The sequence below is a fragment of the Morone saxatilis genome, unplaced genomic scaffold, assembly GCF_004916995.1.
Source record: "Morone saxatilis isolate NCDOM2014 unplaced genomic scaffold, NCSU_SB_2.0 Contig7, whole genome shotgun sequence".
Classification (NCBI taxonomy): domain Eukaryota; kingdom Metazoa; phylum Chordata; class Actinopteri; family Moronidae; genus Morone; species Morone saxatilis.
In genome coordinates this window covers 2,454,703-2,467,859 of record NW_023340246.1, presented here as the reverse complement: position 1 = coordinate 2,467,859, position 13,157 = coordinate 2,454,703, and the positions used below count along the sequence as shown (strand labels likewise).

General features: G+C 41.3%; 1 protein-coding gene across 2 annotated transcripts in view; it reads right to left on the bottom strand.

The window, feature by feature from the left end:
- Positions 1-12,935, bottom strand: part of lama4 (laminin, alpha 4) — a 39,822-nt gene extending 26,887 nt beyond the window's left edge. Inside the window, exons 1-6 of one of the 2 annotated variants that reach the window (XM_035678552.1) lie at positions 12,918-12,935; positions 9,207-9,620; positions 1,839-1,940; positions 1,628-1,755; positions 1,452-1,532; positions 80-294 (exon numbers count right to left, since the gene is read on the bottom strand). In XM_035678552.1, the coding sequence (XP_035534445.1) occupies positions 80-294; positions 1,452-1,532; positions 1,628-1,755; positions 1,839-1,940; positions 9,207-9,314 (634 nt within the window). In that variant the 5' untranslated portion in view covers positions 9,315-9,620; positions 12,918-12,935. Of the gene's footprint in view, positions 1-79; positions 295-1,451; positions 1,533-1,627; positions 1,756-1,838; positions 1,941-9,206; positions 9,806-12,917 lie in introns of those variants that run through there. The other variant, XM_035678551.1, reaches the window with a different exon arrangement.
- Between the last annotated feature and the right edge of the window lie 222 nt (positions 12,936-13,157).

The following is a 13,157-nucleotide window of genomic DNA, read 5'->3' as shown; positions in this document are numbered from 1 at the left end:
TGGCTTAAGGTGCACAGGTCGAATCTTTCAGGTTTCTTACAACATAAAGCAACAACAATAGTTTGCTTGTTCCTCCCACCTCTGCAGTTCTTGGCACTGATGGCGTCGCCGTAGAAACCCGGGGCACACCTCTCACAGTTGGCACCGCCGGTGTTTCCCCAGCAGTGCTGGCAGTGGCCTGTCACGTTGTGGCACTCGTTGAAGATCAGGTTAGGGTCGGAGTTGCCGTTACAATCACATCTCTTGCAGGAGTTACCAATCGCCATCGGGTTGCCATAGTAACCTGGAGCACACCTGGAAGGGATGATATCACTGCTTGTTACAATGAAGTTAAGGAGTATTTTACAATGGAGTCTTTCTTTCTTGCATAAAGGCTTTAATATTTGTGGGTTTATTGTTTGTTACATGTAGCCACACACTTCAGTAAAAATTTAATTTTCTCGTCGCAGCAATGGATTGTGGGGAAGTGAGGCTTTCAGTGGAGAACCAATCACCATCTATGCTTTCACATATTGATTCTGAGACTATAAAAGCTGTGCCGTGTGTGGATTGTCCAGTCTTTGTAGGTTTGGTCCCAACTTTAAACCTGCAGTATATCAGTTTTGCATTTTTTGCCAAGGGGTCTCTCACATGAAAAAAAACAAAAGACGTAGTTTAATGCTGTTGTGAAATTGCATGGGATCATGGGAATTGTTGTCTTTATTAGTAAACAATCAGCATTTCTGATAAAATCTTTCTGACGTGACTCAGGCATTGTATTAAAGTTTTATTCGTATTACGTTTAGTTACGTTAAGTTCAGTTTTAATTAGTTATTTGAAGACATAAAAAGGGAGTTTCACGTCATTATTGACAGCTGAGCCCTGTTCGTGATTGAGTCACCAACACCAAAATCCCTACTGCGCAGACTCAGGCTCCATGAATGGCGAAAGACGGCAGCAGTGGTATCTGGGATATTTTGGCTCATTTTTGCACAGTGGGAAGAAGTGGAGACGCAATATCTATTTTTCATATGTTGATGATTTGAACATTTGGGATAATGTAAGTACACAACAAAATATATATCTTAGGTTATTGGAAATATTAGACATTATATCTTTAAGTTTTAGTGTTATACCAGCAAATGAGGAACTGGACCCACAGTCTGCTGTTTGTAATAGTTGTAATAATTGGTTTTGTGTTCATTTGTTTAATTCAATTACAACTTTTTTGGGGAAAAAAAATCTGATGTAATTTAAGCAGTGATGGAAAATACAGCACTTGCTGCATAGTTACGTGTTGTAGGCCTTCTACAGTGGCTTGCACTGTGATCTACAATCTTGGACAGCTTGACGTCTGAAGCTTTGCCCACTGTTCTGCAGTTTTTGTGTGCAATGTGTGCAGAAAGCCTCATTGCTTAGGTTTTTTTTGTATAACTTCTTGACTGGTTGCTCAAAGCCGTGTCAGCACTGACCTCTCACAGAAATGTCCAGCATAGCCTTCTTGGCACTTGCACCGCAGAATGGCACCTCCTCTGTCACAGTGCACTGCAAAGCTGGCCGGACAAACAGGGGAAAGTATTTCAGAAATTACTTGCTGCTTGCCAACACGCAGTTTTGCGGCTGCAGAAAGAAGAACAGACTGGCTTACTTATTGGAGGGGACGGAGAGGGGGCAGGCACAGGGTTGGCAGGTGTGGCGTCCGTCCGGGCTGCGTGCCAGCATGTAGCCATCTTCACACATTTCACAGAAATCACCTGTACTGTGGTCCCTGCAGTTCTAAAAGAGCAGGTATTACAAATGATGGTACCATATATCTATAAAAAAATCTGTTTGGTACAGTCATGATTATGGAAACTTACTTTACAAACACCAGTGATGTCATCGCAGTAGTCTGCATGGCCTTTGCAGTTACATGGTAAGCATAAGTTTTGCTCGCTCAGGAAAAATCCCTTTCCACACACCTGCAGTGGGAACAGAAATTTACATTCTTACTTACAGCCCATGCAAGGAACTTTAATTTTGTGTTGATTCTAGCGGCTCCTGTGTACAAAAGCGGTGGTGTTTCTACCACCTTGTTTCATTGATTTCAAGGGGAATCTGAACTGGAGGCAGACATTAAGAATAACTATATAGAAACAGCCTGTCTTCTCTATGATGGTCTTGTTTGTTTATGTGGGTCATACAAAGGCATTAATATTAAATTGAGACTGTTTCACAAACAGTTCAAAGGGAGTTCAAATTGGAAAGATTGTATCATTATATGATGCATCCACTCTTTTTAAGAAATTATTTTCTAGGACTTTTCCAGGACATTTTTCAGGAGTTTTTCTCAACAATCCAGAACAGCACTTGCTGTAGTGCATGGACAGATGTGCTTTCACCACCAATGGTGCTGGCTTACATTTGCTTGATCTGCAGTGAGAAATAGGCTCACATATGATTTCACAAACAGTCGTCAGCGTTTATCTTACACACTTGCTTTTGTGGTGCTCTCAGCTGTTCTCTCCACGGCCAATTTCCTTGCTCTGTTCAACTCAGTGTAGCAGAGCCTTTCCAGTGAGCCAACATGCCCCCTGACTGTTTGACCTGAATGGGACGTGACCATAATTTGTAACACCTGTATTTGATGTCAAAATGGCTGCTGTGAAAAAAGTCTATTGACTGTAGCTTTCCTCTAGCTGTAACATTTCAATCAGTGTTTCCATGACTGGAACCTTGAGCATGAACGTGTTTAGTAAAGGTCATGGAAATCTGCCAATCAAATCAGGATATTTCAACAGGATGCGTGAAACTTTTGGCCTGATAAACAAAAGGTTTTTCTTTAGGACACATCCTCTGGGGAACATCAATACCCACACATGGAAATCTTTCTCTTTCTCTCTTTTTAATACTGTTAATATACTGTGTTATAGGACAGAGTGTACAATGGAGGGCAGATGACCCAATGGCTAACCAACGTCCCCATCATTAGGTCCCATTGGTAGCAGGCAAACATGCTGCAGTTAAGCTAGACCTTTTGGGTAAAGACCTTCCACTATATCTAAATGTATTGACTATCTGAGAGAGCAGATACCAGCAATCACTTTGGTTTAGTTTTATCTGCAGAGTAACTTCAGAGTTAAAGCTTTTCTCATATTTTGTACAACCTGTATTCTGTTTTATAACAAAACGTAAAGCATTTCTGACAGCACAAAACTAAATTAACTGGCTTCTTTAGAAACTAGACAAAAATAAAAATATGTAAATAAATAAAATATCTTTGACATATTTGCAAAAATGTATCCGGACAGTAGTACATGAGACAGATAATCTGTAAGAAAAAAAAATTCACAGATTATTTGGCTCCTCCTAGTGCCCCTAATGGTATTTACAAGAATGCACCGGAGCTGAATGAAAACAACCAATCAGAGCCAAGAAAGACTGATTATTGACTCTCATTCCCAGGGCATCAAATACTGATGCTTTGCATTTGATGTGTCTTTATTTCTTTTTTGTCTCTGATTAGTTGTTTTTGTTTAGGTCTGGGGATTCCCGTAAATGCCATTAGGAGCACTAATGATTATCACAGATTATCTGTCTCATGTACTACTTTCAGACTTTCAGCAATAATGAGAAAGGTTATTTTTTATAAACATTACCGCTACAGTAAGTTACAGCTTTAACAAAAGTGAATTCATCAAAGTCACAGACAAAGTCTCGGCAGGTCTATAGGCCTACAACAACCACTATCCCTGAGCCAGCCTGAGCTCTGTAATAACCCTCAGGATCAAAGTGAATATTCTCTCAAAAGCTACAATACTGTTTTTCCAATATAAACTCTTACCTACTCTTCAACCCTTGGTATTGTAAATCTCAGCCTGGACTATGAATAACAAAGATAGTTCTGCAAGCATACAGTAGATAGAATACCAAATAGGCCCACCAGATACAAGCCTAGGGGCTTAAAGGGTCAGGGTCCGTGTATTAATTGAATGTTATTAACATTTTTTGCTGTAAAATGTTAAAGAGCTCAGTTGAAAGTGGTCCCAATCAGAATAGTTGTCTGTCCATGTCTGAAAGAGGACAGCACTTAAAGGACAAATCTTGTTGGATGAAGATAATGTTTGTGAATGTACCACTGATACACCTAAATAGCTCATTTTACACCGGTAATATTTTTTGTAGTAGAAGTTTAGATTGGAGCATTGGTCTAAATGTTTCAGGCTAAAAGGTTGACTTCTTAAAACTGCACCAAGTGAGTTGTTAGGAATTATTGCAGCAGTTCCCTCCCATTTACAGAATGTCATTCTAAAACCTGCATCCTGTCTGATGTTTGTTCACCAGGGTTTCTCAGGATGGTGCAATGTCAGAGTCCAGAGCCATGACTCTGACACACACACACACACACACACACACACAGCCGTTTGAACATCTTTGAACATTTGAAGCAGCACCATTCAATGAGGCATACAATAGCACTTTGTACGCAGCAGTCTGTAAGAACGCCATAGTTTGACCTCCATGTTCCACTCAGTCAATCAGACATTGATGCTGTGCAACATTCCACAGACATACAGTACTGTATGCTTACTTACAGTATGATTCACATTTTCCTTTGACTTATTCACAGATGGGCCGAGAGACAAAGACATGGTTCTGTAGCCAGCTAACGTGAAACACCATGTGAACAGCAGCACTGATTCTTCCTGCATTCTTCCTCCCTGACCCACAGTGCACATACGTTTATGCCAGACCCATCCATCATTACCATATAAACACTCAATTATCCACCTTTGTAAACGCATCCTAAAAAAGCAGCTTGTATTGCAAATGGGTTTGGTGCTCACAGAAAAATGATAGAAGTTTTGGCCTTAAATGGTAGTCCAGGCCATTAGGAGTAATAAACCACAAGTTTATGGGAAAACCACAGAGATTCTGAGCTATTTACCATTTGCAAAGCCACTTAAAAGAGTTTAGGAATGGTTCAGACCTATTAGCTGTGTGACAGTCTGTGATGGGTCAAACAGCTGCAGTGTGTATACACTGGGAAGTACAGGGCAGGGGGTTGAGGGTTAGAGGGAGATCCAGCAGATGGTCTTGAGGTGAACATGGACTCTTTAGACTGCTCTAAAATGAGAGGAATGTATTTCAAGTATACAACCCAACAGCTTGTGGAATAACATTTTTTCTGCCCATGTTTGGATGACTTGGTGTAGTAATAATTTTTCATTTATGATTTAAGATCGAGACTTAAAAGGAATAGTTCAAAGTCTGGGGAAATGAGCTAAATCACTTTCATTCTGAGGGTGAGATTAAACGAATGATATCTCTAATTAATGCATTTAATTGATTTAACCTGAACATTGAAAGAAATATAAAAATAACTACTTTTTAATGAACAGCAGTTAATCCATACAAGCAATACTTTCCAGCTACAATGTTGAAAAAAGCTCTCATGAAGCCATTCTACGCTAACTTTCCAGCACCAAACAGCACAAAGACAGAGTTAGCAACTAGATGGTGAACACAGTGAAGCAATATTTTTTTCTGGATTTGGTGGAGACCAAAAATGGAGCTGAAAGGAGAGTGAATGTTGACTCACATTGGTTGGGTATCCAGAAACATGCATATAAATCAGTGCTAATGTTGCTCCGTACCTTCTGGATGTGTGAAAAAGGAAATTATTTGCTAAGACATTAGCATACAAACTCTATAAGACGTTAAAATGTTGATATCACTTAGCAAATTAGTAACAAAATGAGTCAAGCTACCTGAAATACTGTTATTGACATGATATGCATGTTTACCATTAGGCTACATGAGTTAGCTTAGTGAAAATAGAAATTTGTTAAACTTTGCCCAAACTGCCACTTTTTCACAAAAAAGGCAATCTTCAGATCAAGTTAATCTGGACTTCATCATATATAGGTTTTGACAAACTTATTTGCTTGCAATGTCTTTCTGTGTAAATAAATGCTGCTAACCTGAGTCTTGCTGGCCTTGTTAGCATGAAAGCGTCATTGTTTGCTTATTCCCTCCCATTAATCATTAATTTTCTCTCCCTGCCGTGGGACTGAGGGGCAGTTTGAGAACCACTGAGTGAAACAAAACAGATACAACATGTTCATTAGTGAACTTTAGAGGTGTTGGTAGCCATGCTTTCAACTTTGGACAGAGCCAGGCTAGCTGTTTCCTCCTCAGCCTTTAAGCTAGGGCTAGGCTAACTAGTCCGTTAGCTCCATTCTCACACAGACATCTGGTTGATATCAATCTTCTCACCTTACTCTCAGCAAATAAATGTATTTCCCAAATGTTAAACTACTCATTCAAGAGAAATATTCCTTGGGGATAGCTCTGTAATACTGAAACTGAAGTTTGAAAAGTTGGAATGGGAATTTCAAACATGGTGGTCACTTAAATTAATCCCTCACTATCATGAAAATACAAACAATTGACATTTGCAGCGTCTGCCAGCTATGAGCACACACAGTAATGTGAACTATTTCTGCAGCCCTCCCACTGTGCCCACTACAGTGGAGAACAAAGATGACATTCAACATGTTATATAGCCACTCTCTGTTTTCATGTGAAGCTGCCTCCTCCAACGCTCCTCTGGCTCTTCAGTATTTATCAGTGTATTTCCTGTGTGTTGACTGAAAGCTTAGAGGATAGACCATAAGGCTCTATATATGCGATACAGAGCCAGTGGAGCTGGTATCAAGCTCAAAAACAGGATTTGGCTCTACAGATAAATGTTGTCCAAAGTCAACACACTCTCTGGTCGTGTAGCTCCAAAACTGTGGCAATGCCCTCTCTCTGCAGTGTGTGTGTGGGGGTGGGAAGCATGAAAAGAGTTGGATTTCTAAGATATTTAAGATAGATAGATTTAAATGTGATTGGTCCTTTGTTGTGTTCTGTGTGTTTTTATGTACAATACCTCTGCCTACGGACAGAGTTTTCCCAGAGTGGGAGAATTAAGTGGATTAATGTTAAACCTTGAAAATTGAATCTCATTTCCGCTTTAATTGCCTCCCAACTGAAGCTGGTTGCTGTACTTAAATTGCCCTTGAAGAAGGGTTCAGACACTGGATTTAGTCATGCTAACTCCTTCGAACATCCTCCAAACGTTACAGATCCTGGGTCATGAGAATCTCATTGTAACTCAATAACTTTGCACAGCCAGTCTGGCTGCAGGGGCGAGGCCTCCTCTCCAGGGACTCTCAACTCAGAAAAACTCAGACATTGAGAAATAAACATGTACAACAGAAAATAAATGAGGAAGAAATGTTAAATTGCATTGGTTTAGCATTCCCAAGTTTGATGATTGAATACCTCCACGTTCTCTTTGACATTTTTGACCTACAGCCCGTTCTCCCATGACCTTTCTTCATACCAATCTGTTCTAAGCAAAGTCACTATATAACCACTTATATCTTGGTTGCCAAGCATAATGGCTCTCCAATTCAGTTCTATGTGGCCAATGGACACAAATCAACCCTAAACGCATCCAAAGCAGCCACATAATGACAGTCACAGTGTAATGGAATATTTCTGTAAAAGCATAAAATTGTAGATATCTATGGCCTGACATCTTGTTCTACTTATTTGAAGCTACAGGCAGTCAGCACATTTAAAGTATACAGGGATGTGCAGCAGTGATGACATCAAAACTGTACAGAAAAAGGCTGTCAACCAATCAATCTCAAGAAAGAAATCATATTGAGTAGATTTTATGCATTGGCTCATTAGGTCTGTGTTAGACATCACACAATCTGGGGAGCAGGATGTTGATCTAAAGTAAAGCATTCATAATGGTTTTGCTCAGATTGAGTTAATATAACAATCCCAATGTTAGACAAGATCAAAAGCAAAACCCAAATTTTGATGTCCAATACCAGCGTCTCCTGCATGACAGATGCCCTACACGCCCATCCAGCTCCACAGCCTCCACACCCTGACTGCCTGCCTTGCTACATTAAGGACACACTACTTTCTGCATTAACATAAATCTTGAGGTGCCTACATAATACGCAATAAAGAAATAGCCACTAACCTCCAATGTGGCCCACTGTCAACTTCAATTGGGATAAAACGATTTTATTATGCGGCTCTTCCAGATCAAATGGATCAAATTCTGATAGAGAAACGAGTCGTTCCACGGTGGGTTGTGGCACTCTAAAAAATGTATCCACTGTTTTACAGCCGCTTCTTTCACAATGTAAGCTTATGGGAAGATATTTGGGGCCAGTGTGCATCACCTGAAGGATGCCATTGCTGTAATTTAATAGTTTGGCCACTATGTCAAATTGGCTTCAAAGCCCGCCACTCTTCCTGGGGGTTGGTATCGACCATTGGAAACAACTCTGTCAGAAATGCAACAGGTTACAGTGCAGACAGCCAAGAGTGAGCGGAGAGGATTCATCGAGCATATTGCTTTAATAAAAAAGACAGAAGAAGACATAAACTGTGTTATGCTACACGTTAATTCTGAAATCATGATCAAATGTTGCTGTCTGCATTATGTCAACTGCATGCAAGCGCTGGTCTTTGTCTGAATTGTTTCCATCGCATTGTTTCCTGTGAATCCTTTGTGCATGGACACAATTTTAACCATGTAAGGAAGGCAGAATTACCAGCAACTAATGCACTACTATATGGGGATACAATAACAGTATGCAAATACTTTGAATGAATAAATAAATAATAAATACCAAAAAATAGTAAAAAACTATAGTTTTTCAATTTCTAATGAAAACTTTCTGCACAGATGAAAGTTGGGCCTCATCCTCTGCAGCTATACAAAGCCAAGGGAACATTGGCCAGTGGTCCTGTATGGCTTCTTGTGCTCTGTCTTTCTCTCTCTCTGGGGTGTTGCTCAACATTTGGCAGCTGGTTTCCATTAGGGAACTGTCAGAAGGGAGGGGCAGGAGGGGCATGACAGTGGTGGAGACAGTAACTCAGAGCCCATGTGAGCTATAGCCTTGGGGTACCTCTGATGACACAAACACACACATGCAAAGCAGGACCATTGTGAAGTCCAGACAAACACATAGAAGTCCTGAGAGAGTCCTCTAGACAGCCAACTAATCCCTCCCAAAACACTCACAAACCTACCCCATCCTTCACAGTTTTCACCTTAACATTTGTTTACATGATCAGCAGCCTCAGAAAAAGCCTGAAGCTAAACATAACCATGCTAGAATATGCCGTTTACCAGCCAAAAAGAGATAAAACCAAATCTGTCTTACTTTCAGCCCCGACTGTTGCTGTTCCCCAAGCCTGGCGGCAGAAGCTGGATAGACAATCCCTGAGAGGATGTATAGAAGGCAGAGGCAGGACAGAGATTTAGCAGCCATATTTGTGTGTTTGCCCAGTGGAGCACTGATCCCCCCTCTCTGTCTGTGTCCCTGTCAGTGTCTCCTGGCCGTAGGAAAGTCTCTGGGCAGCTCCTCTTGCTCTGCTGCACCCGTTGGCTTCACTTTTCCACTGCTCCGACCTCCAGATGCGGCACTGCGCCTAGTCCCGGCCCGGGCTGAGTCCTGTTAAACAAACTTGTGTGGACTTCCTCTCTTTCTCTCCCTCCCTCCCTGCACTGATTCCTCTCTCCTAGCGGACTTGCCTCTCCCCTGAGCCTGCGCCTAAATCACATACAGATGGGATGGCTTGAAATTGAGAGAAAGAGTGAGAGGGGAAGAGGGGAAGAGAAAAAGAGAGAAAGACAACAGACAGAGAGGCAAATGAGCAACAGAGGGCTTCTGTCTCTTGAGCAGAAGGCAGACAGTGCACCCATCCAGACTGCATATCTTCCCCCTGACTGGCTGAGTCAGATTGAGTGTTAGCTCCCCATCTCCATTTGCAGGACCGTGGCACCCTTTCACCTTGGGCTCAATAGGCAGCACCCCTCCCTCCCTCTGCTCTCCCCCTCCCCTTTCCCTCTGTTCATTTAGGGTGGGCAGAGGGTCTGAAGCTTCAACACTCACTCCGCACTCTGCAGGCGGAAAAGAAACAGCTGCTGTGATATCCCGGCCCAGCTCTACCTTGCAGTCCCAGACATGAGCTTTCTGTTTTGTTTTCCAAGGTCAGACCATCAAACGCTGCTAAATTTATGGATATTGTGTGAGGCTCTTAACAGGAAGAGCCTGAGTGTGACACATCCAGCACAAAGGACGTATTGTCACAGGCTAAAAATAGTAGCTCCCAGAGATCTGAATTGCTGGATACTGAAGGCCACTTAAAAGTTGTTTTGCACATGCTGAAACTAATGCCCATTTGCATGTGTGTCACCCGGGTCCAAAGACAGTTGTGACTTCTCCACAAAGACCATGTTGTAAGCAGTTCCAAATACGTCCAAGTTATGTCGTGCTAGCCCATAGGACCGTGTGGAAGGTATATGTCTCAAGTGACTAATAAACAGGTTGTCACATTCCAGTTATGTATGGCAGAGAAGTCATCCTCACAAGAGCAAAACAAGGCCTCAGTCAGCTCTATATTTACTATTCCAAACAGAACAAGGGTTCAAGTTGAAATGGAATAGAAACTTTTCCCTTTGTCTAAGGAAATATAAAATGTAATGTTACTGCAGCTATTTTTCCAAATTTAAAAAGAGCATAAGACAATTTTTGGACATATTTGTGGAAACTGCATCAAAGCTTCAAGCCTCTGGGGTTGAGTTTCCCATGAAAGAAGTTACTGACATCTGAGAGCTGGTGTTGTGCCGTAAACTTCCGTGATGCGCTACTGACCGAAGCACGTCATAACCGAATATATATAGTCTGAACATGATAAGACATTTTTTTCCTTTTAACAAACCCACAAAACAGCCTTGGTTATATAAAAGGTTGAATGTAGGATCTGTAGGCGAGGGACCAAGATTCTGTCATCTGAAGTGTTCTGGTTTCCATTTGTCTGAGCAGTATTGACCAATCGCATAGCTGCGTTTGGTTGCATGCAGGTAATGCAAAAGAGGCTTAACACTGGCCACAATGCAGTTTTAGCTTTTTAAAAGAAGGAATCTGCATGCATATGCAGATATCCGTTTATAGAGATTAGCCGAACTGTTAAATTAGAATGACTTTATCTACAGAGGGACTGGGTCCTTTTCCTCAAGTCCACCATGTTGAACCACCATGTTTCTACAGTAGCCCCAAACGGACAAACACTGGCTCTAGCTGTTTCGTGGCCACTGTAGTTTCTCCTACATGCTTGGAAGGCTGAGCTGTATTCAAGCCCACTAGATGCCACTGAGTCCTACATACTGGACACTGGAGTTTGTATTCCATTCAGAAAGTAAGGAAGGTGGTTAACCTTGCTTGTTAACATTGGTGGCGATTCCCACTATTTCTTTACATGCTGTGTCTGTAGTCAGACATTTCCCAATGTGGCTCAAATCCTAAATGAATTTCCAGAAAATGTGAATTAATATGTGTTTCCATACACTACTGTTATGTAAATATTAGGAGTTGGTTGCATTTAGATAAACAGTTGGTGGTGTTAATTCTTCAGTTGGGTGCCATTACACCAAGAGGGCCAAGGAGATGACTCAAGTCAAACCTTAAACAGGAAACCATAAAAAGGCGTGATGGAACTATGGCATTTCATGTATTAATTTGAAGAAGGTTACAGTCTCCTCATTGCTTCACACAGATGTGATGTTTTTGGTTGCATTCAGACAGCAGGCCAAAGTGACTCAAATAAGTTTTGTTTTTCTCATATGTGACTCAGATGTGACTTTTTCATGGCAGTGTGAACAGTCCAAATCACATTGAATCTGACCTTGTCAATTCAAATGTTGGGCACTTTCATATGTGCTCCAAATCAGATTAAACTCTGACTCTTTGCAATTTGACCTCCGTGTGAACACATTTCATTTAATGTCACTCTAGACGGACAGTTGTCATGCGAATCACTTCAGGACCGTGACCTCTTCACACTGGAATCTGATATGGCCCACATTCAAGAAACAACATCAACAGCTAAACAAAAAAATCAGATCTGAACAATAAATCAGAATTAAGCGCTAAGGCTTTTGGTGTGAACGTAGCCTTTGTTTGCTGCAGTATATTAATCCCTTCAGTGGAGCGGAGGCTTGAGTGACATTTAAGCACTGGGTTTAAGGCACATATATTCTTTGTACTTCCTGTACTTTGTACTTGTATTTGCTCAGTTTTCATTGCACTGTCCCATTTTGTTATTATAGATAGGCTATATCAAGCTTTCAACCTCAGCCAAGTCTAAAAGCTTTTTTGCAATATTGTTTTTTATTTCTGGCATTTCCACTCAGAATTTTTTACTTGCAAATTGGAAATGAACATAAAAATAAGAGGATAGAAGCACACACACAGCCCCTGCAAACTCAGTATATTGTGTTTGGCCCACATTTTACAGTGGAAAGGAGATTTGCTGGTTAGCATTAGCTGTTTTCCTTTCATGGGGCCAGTTGTGGTGGTAGCAACTGACCTGACCAACCTCCGCACTCTATACTTTACCCCGGGATTTAAATGACATCACACAGTAACGTAGGGAGGGGGAAAACCCAGATGGGATGGCTAATAACGTATACCCCCAGCTGGTTAACTGTCAGTCTGTACCAAACCTTCATGGCACCCTGGATAACTTCTGTCTCAGCTAAAATGAATCTATTTTGATTTAAAACATTAAAATGTCAAACTTAGCTGCAGAGGGACACAATTATTATTTTGTCTTGCAAACCGAAAAAAAAAATATATTGTTGAAAGCTAACATATTCACTTTGCTTTTGGCCAATAAAAGCACTAGGCTCTTTCATTTTGTCTCTATAACCTTCTATTACCTGCTTATGAAAAGACTGTGGTACCATAACAGAGTTAATTGCTGTCTTTGGAGTAACTGTAGACTCCAGTTATGCACTATTGGGTTCAATTTCAGCCTTTATAAAACACTTGCAAATCATGCAATGTCAATGGCACAGGGACGGCACTTACCACCAGAAAGCTGCTGTTAGGCTTTGCTGAACCACAATCTGTTTACTTCACCAGCTCACTGAGACGGAGAGGACTGTCTGGCCCACTGCACAGTGGTATTCTCTGCACAAGCACATAACACATAGTATAAACACCAGAGATCACTCACAGGCCAGGGTCGTATTCAGTGATCGAGGAGGTTTCACAGCAGCAGTGCTATCTTCCTAACTCCTCTACAAAGGGATGGGTTTGTACCGGGTG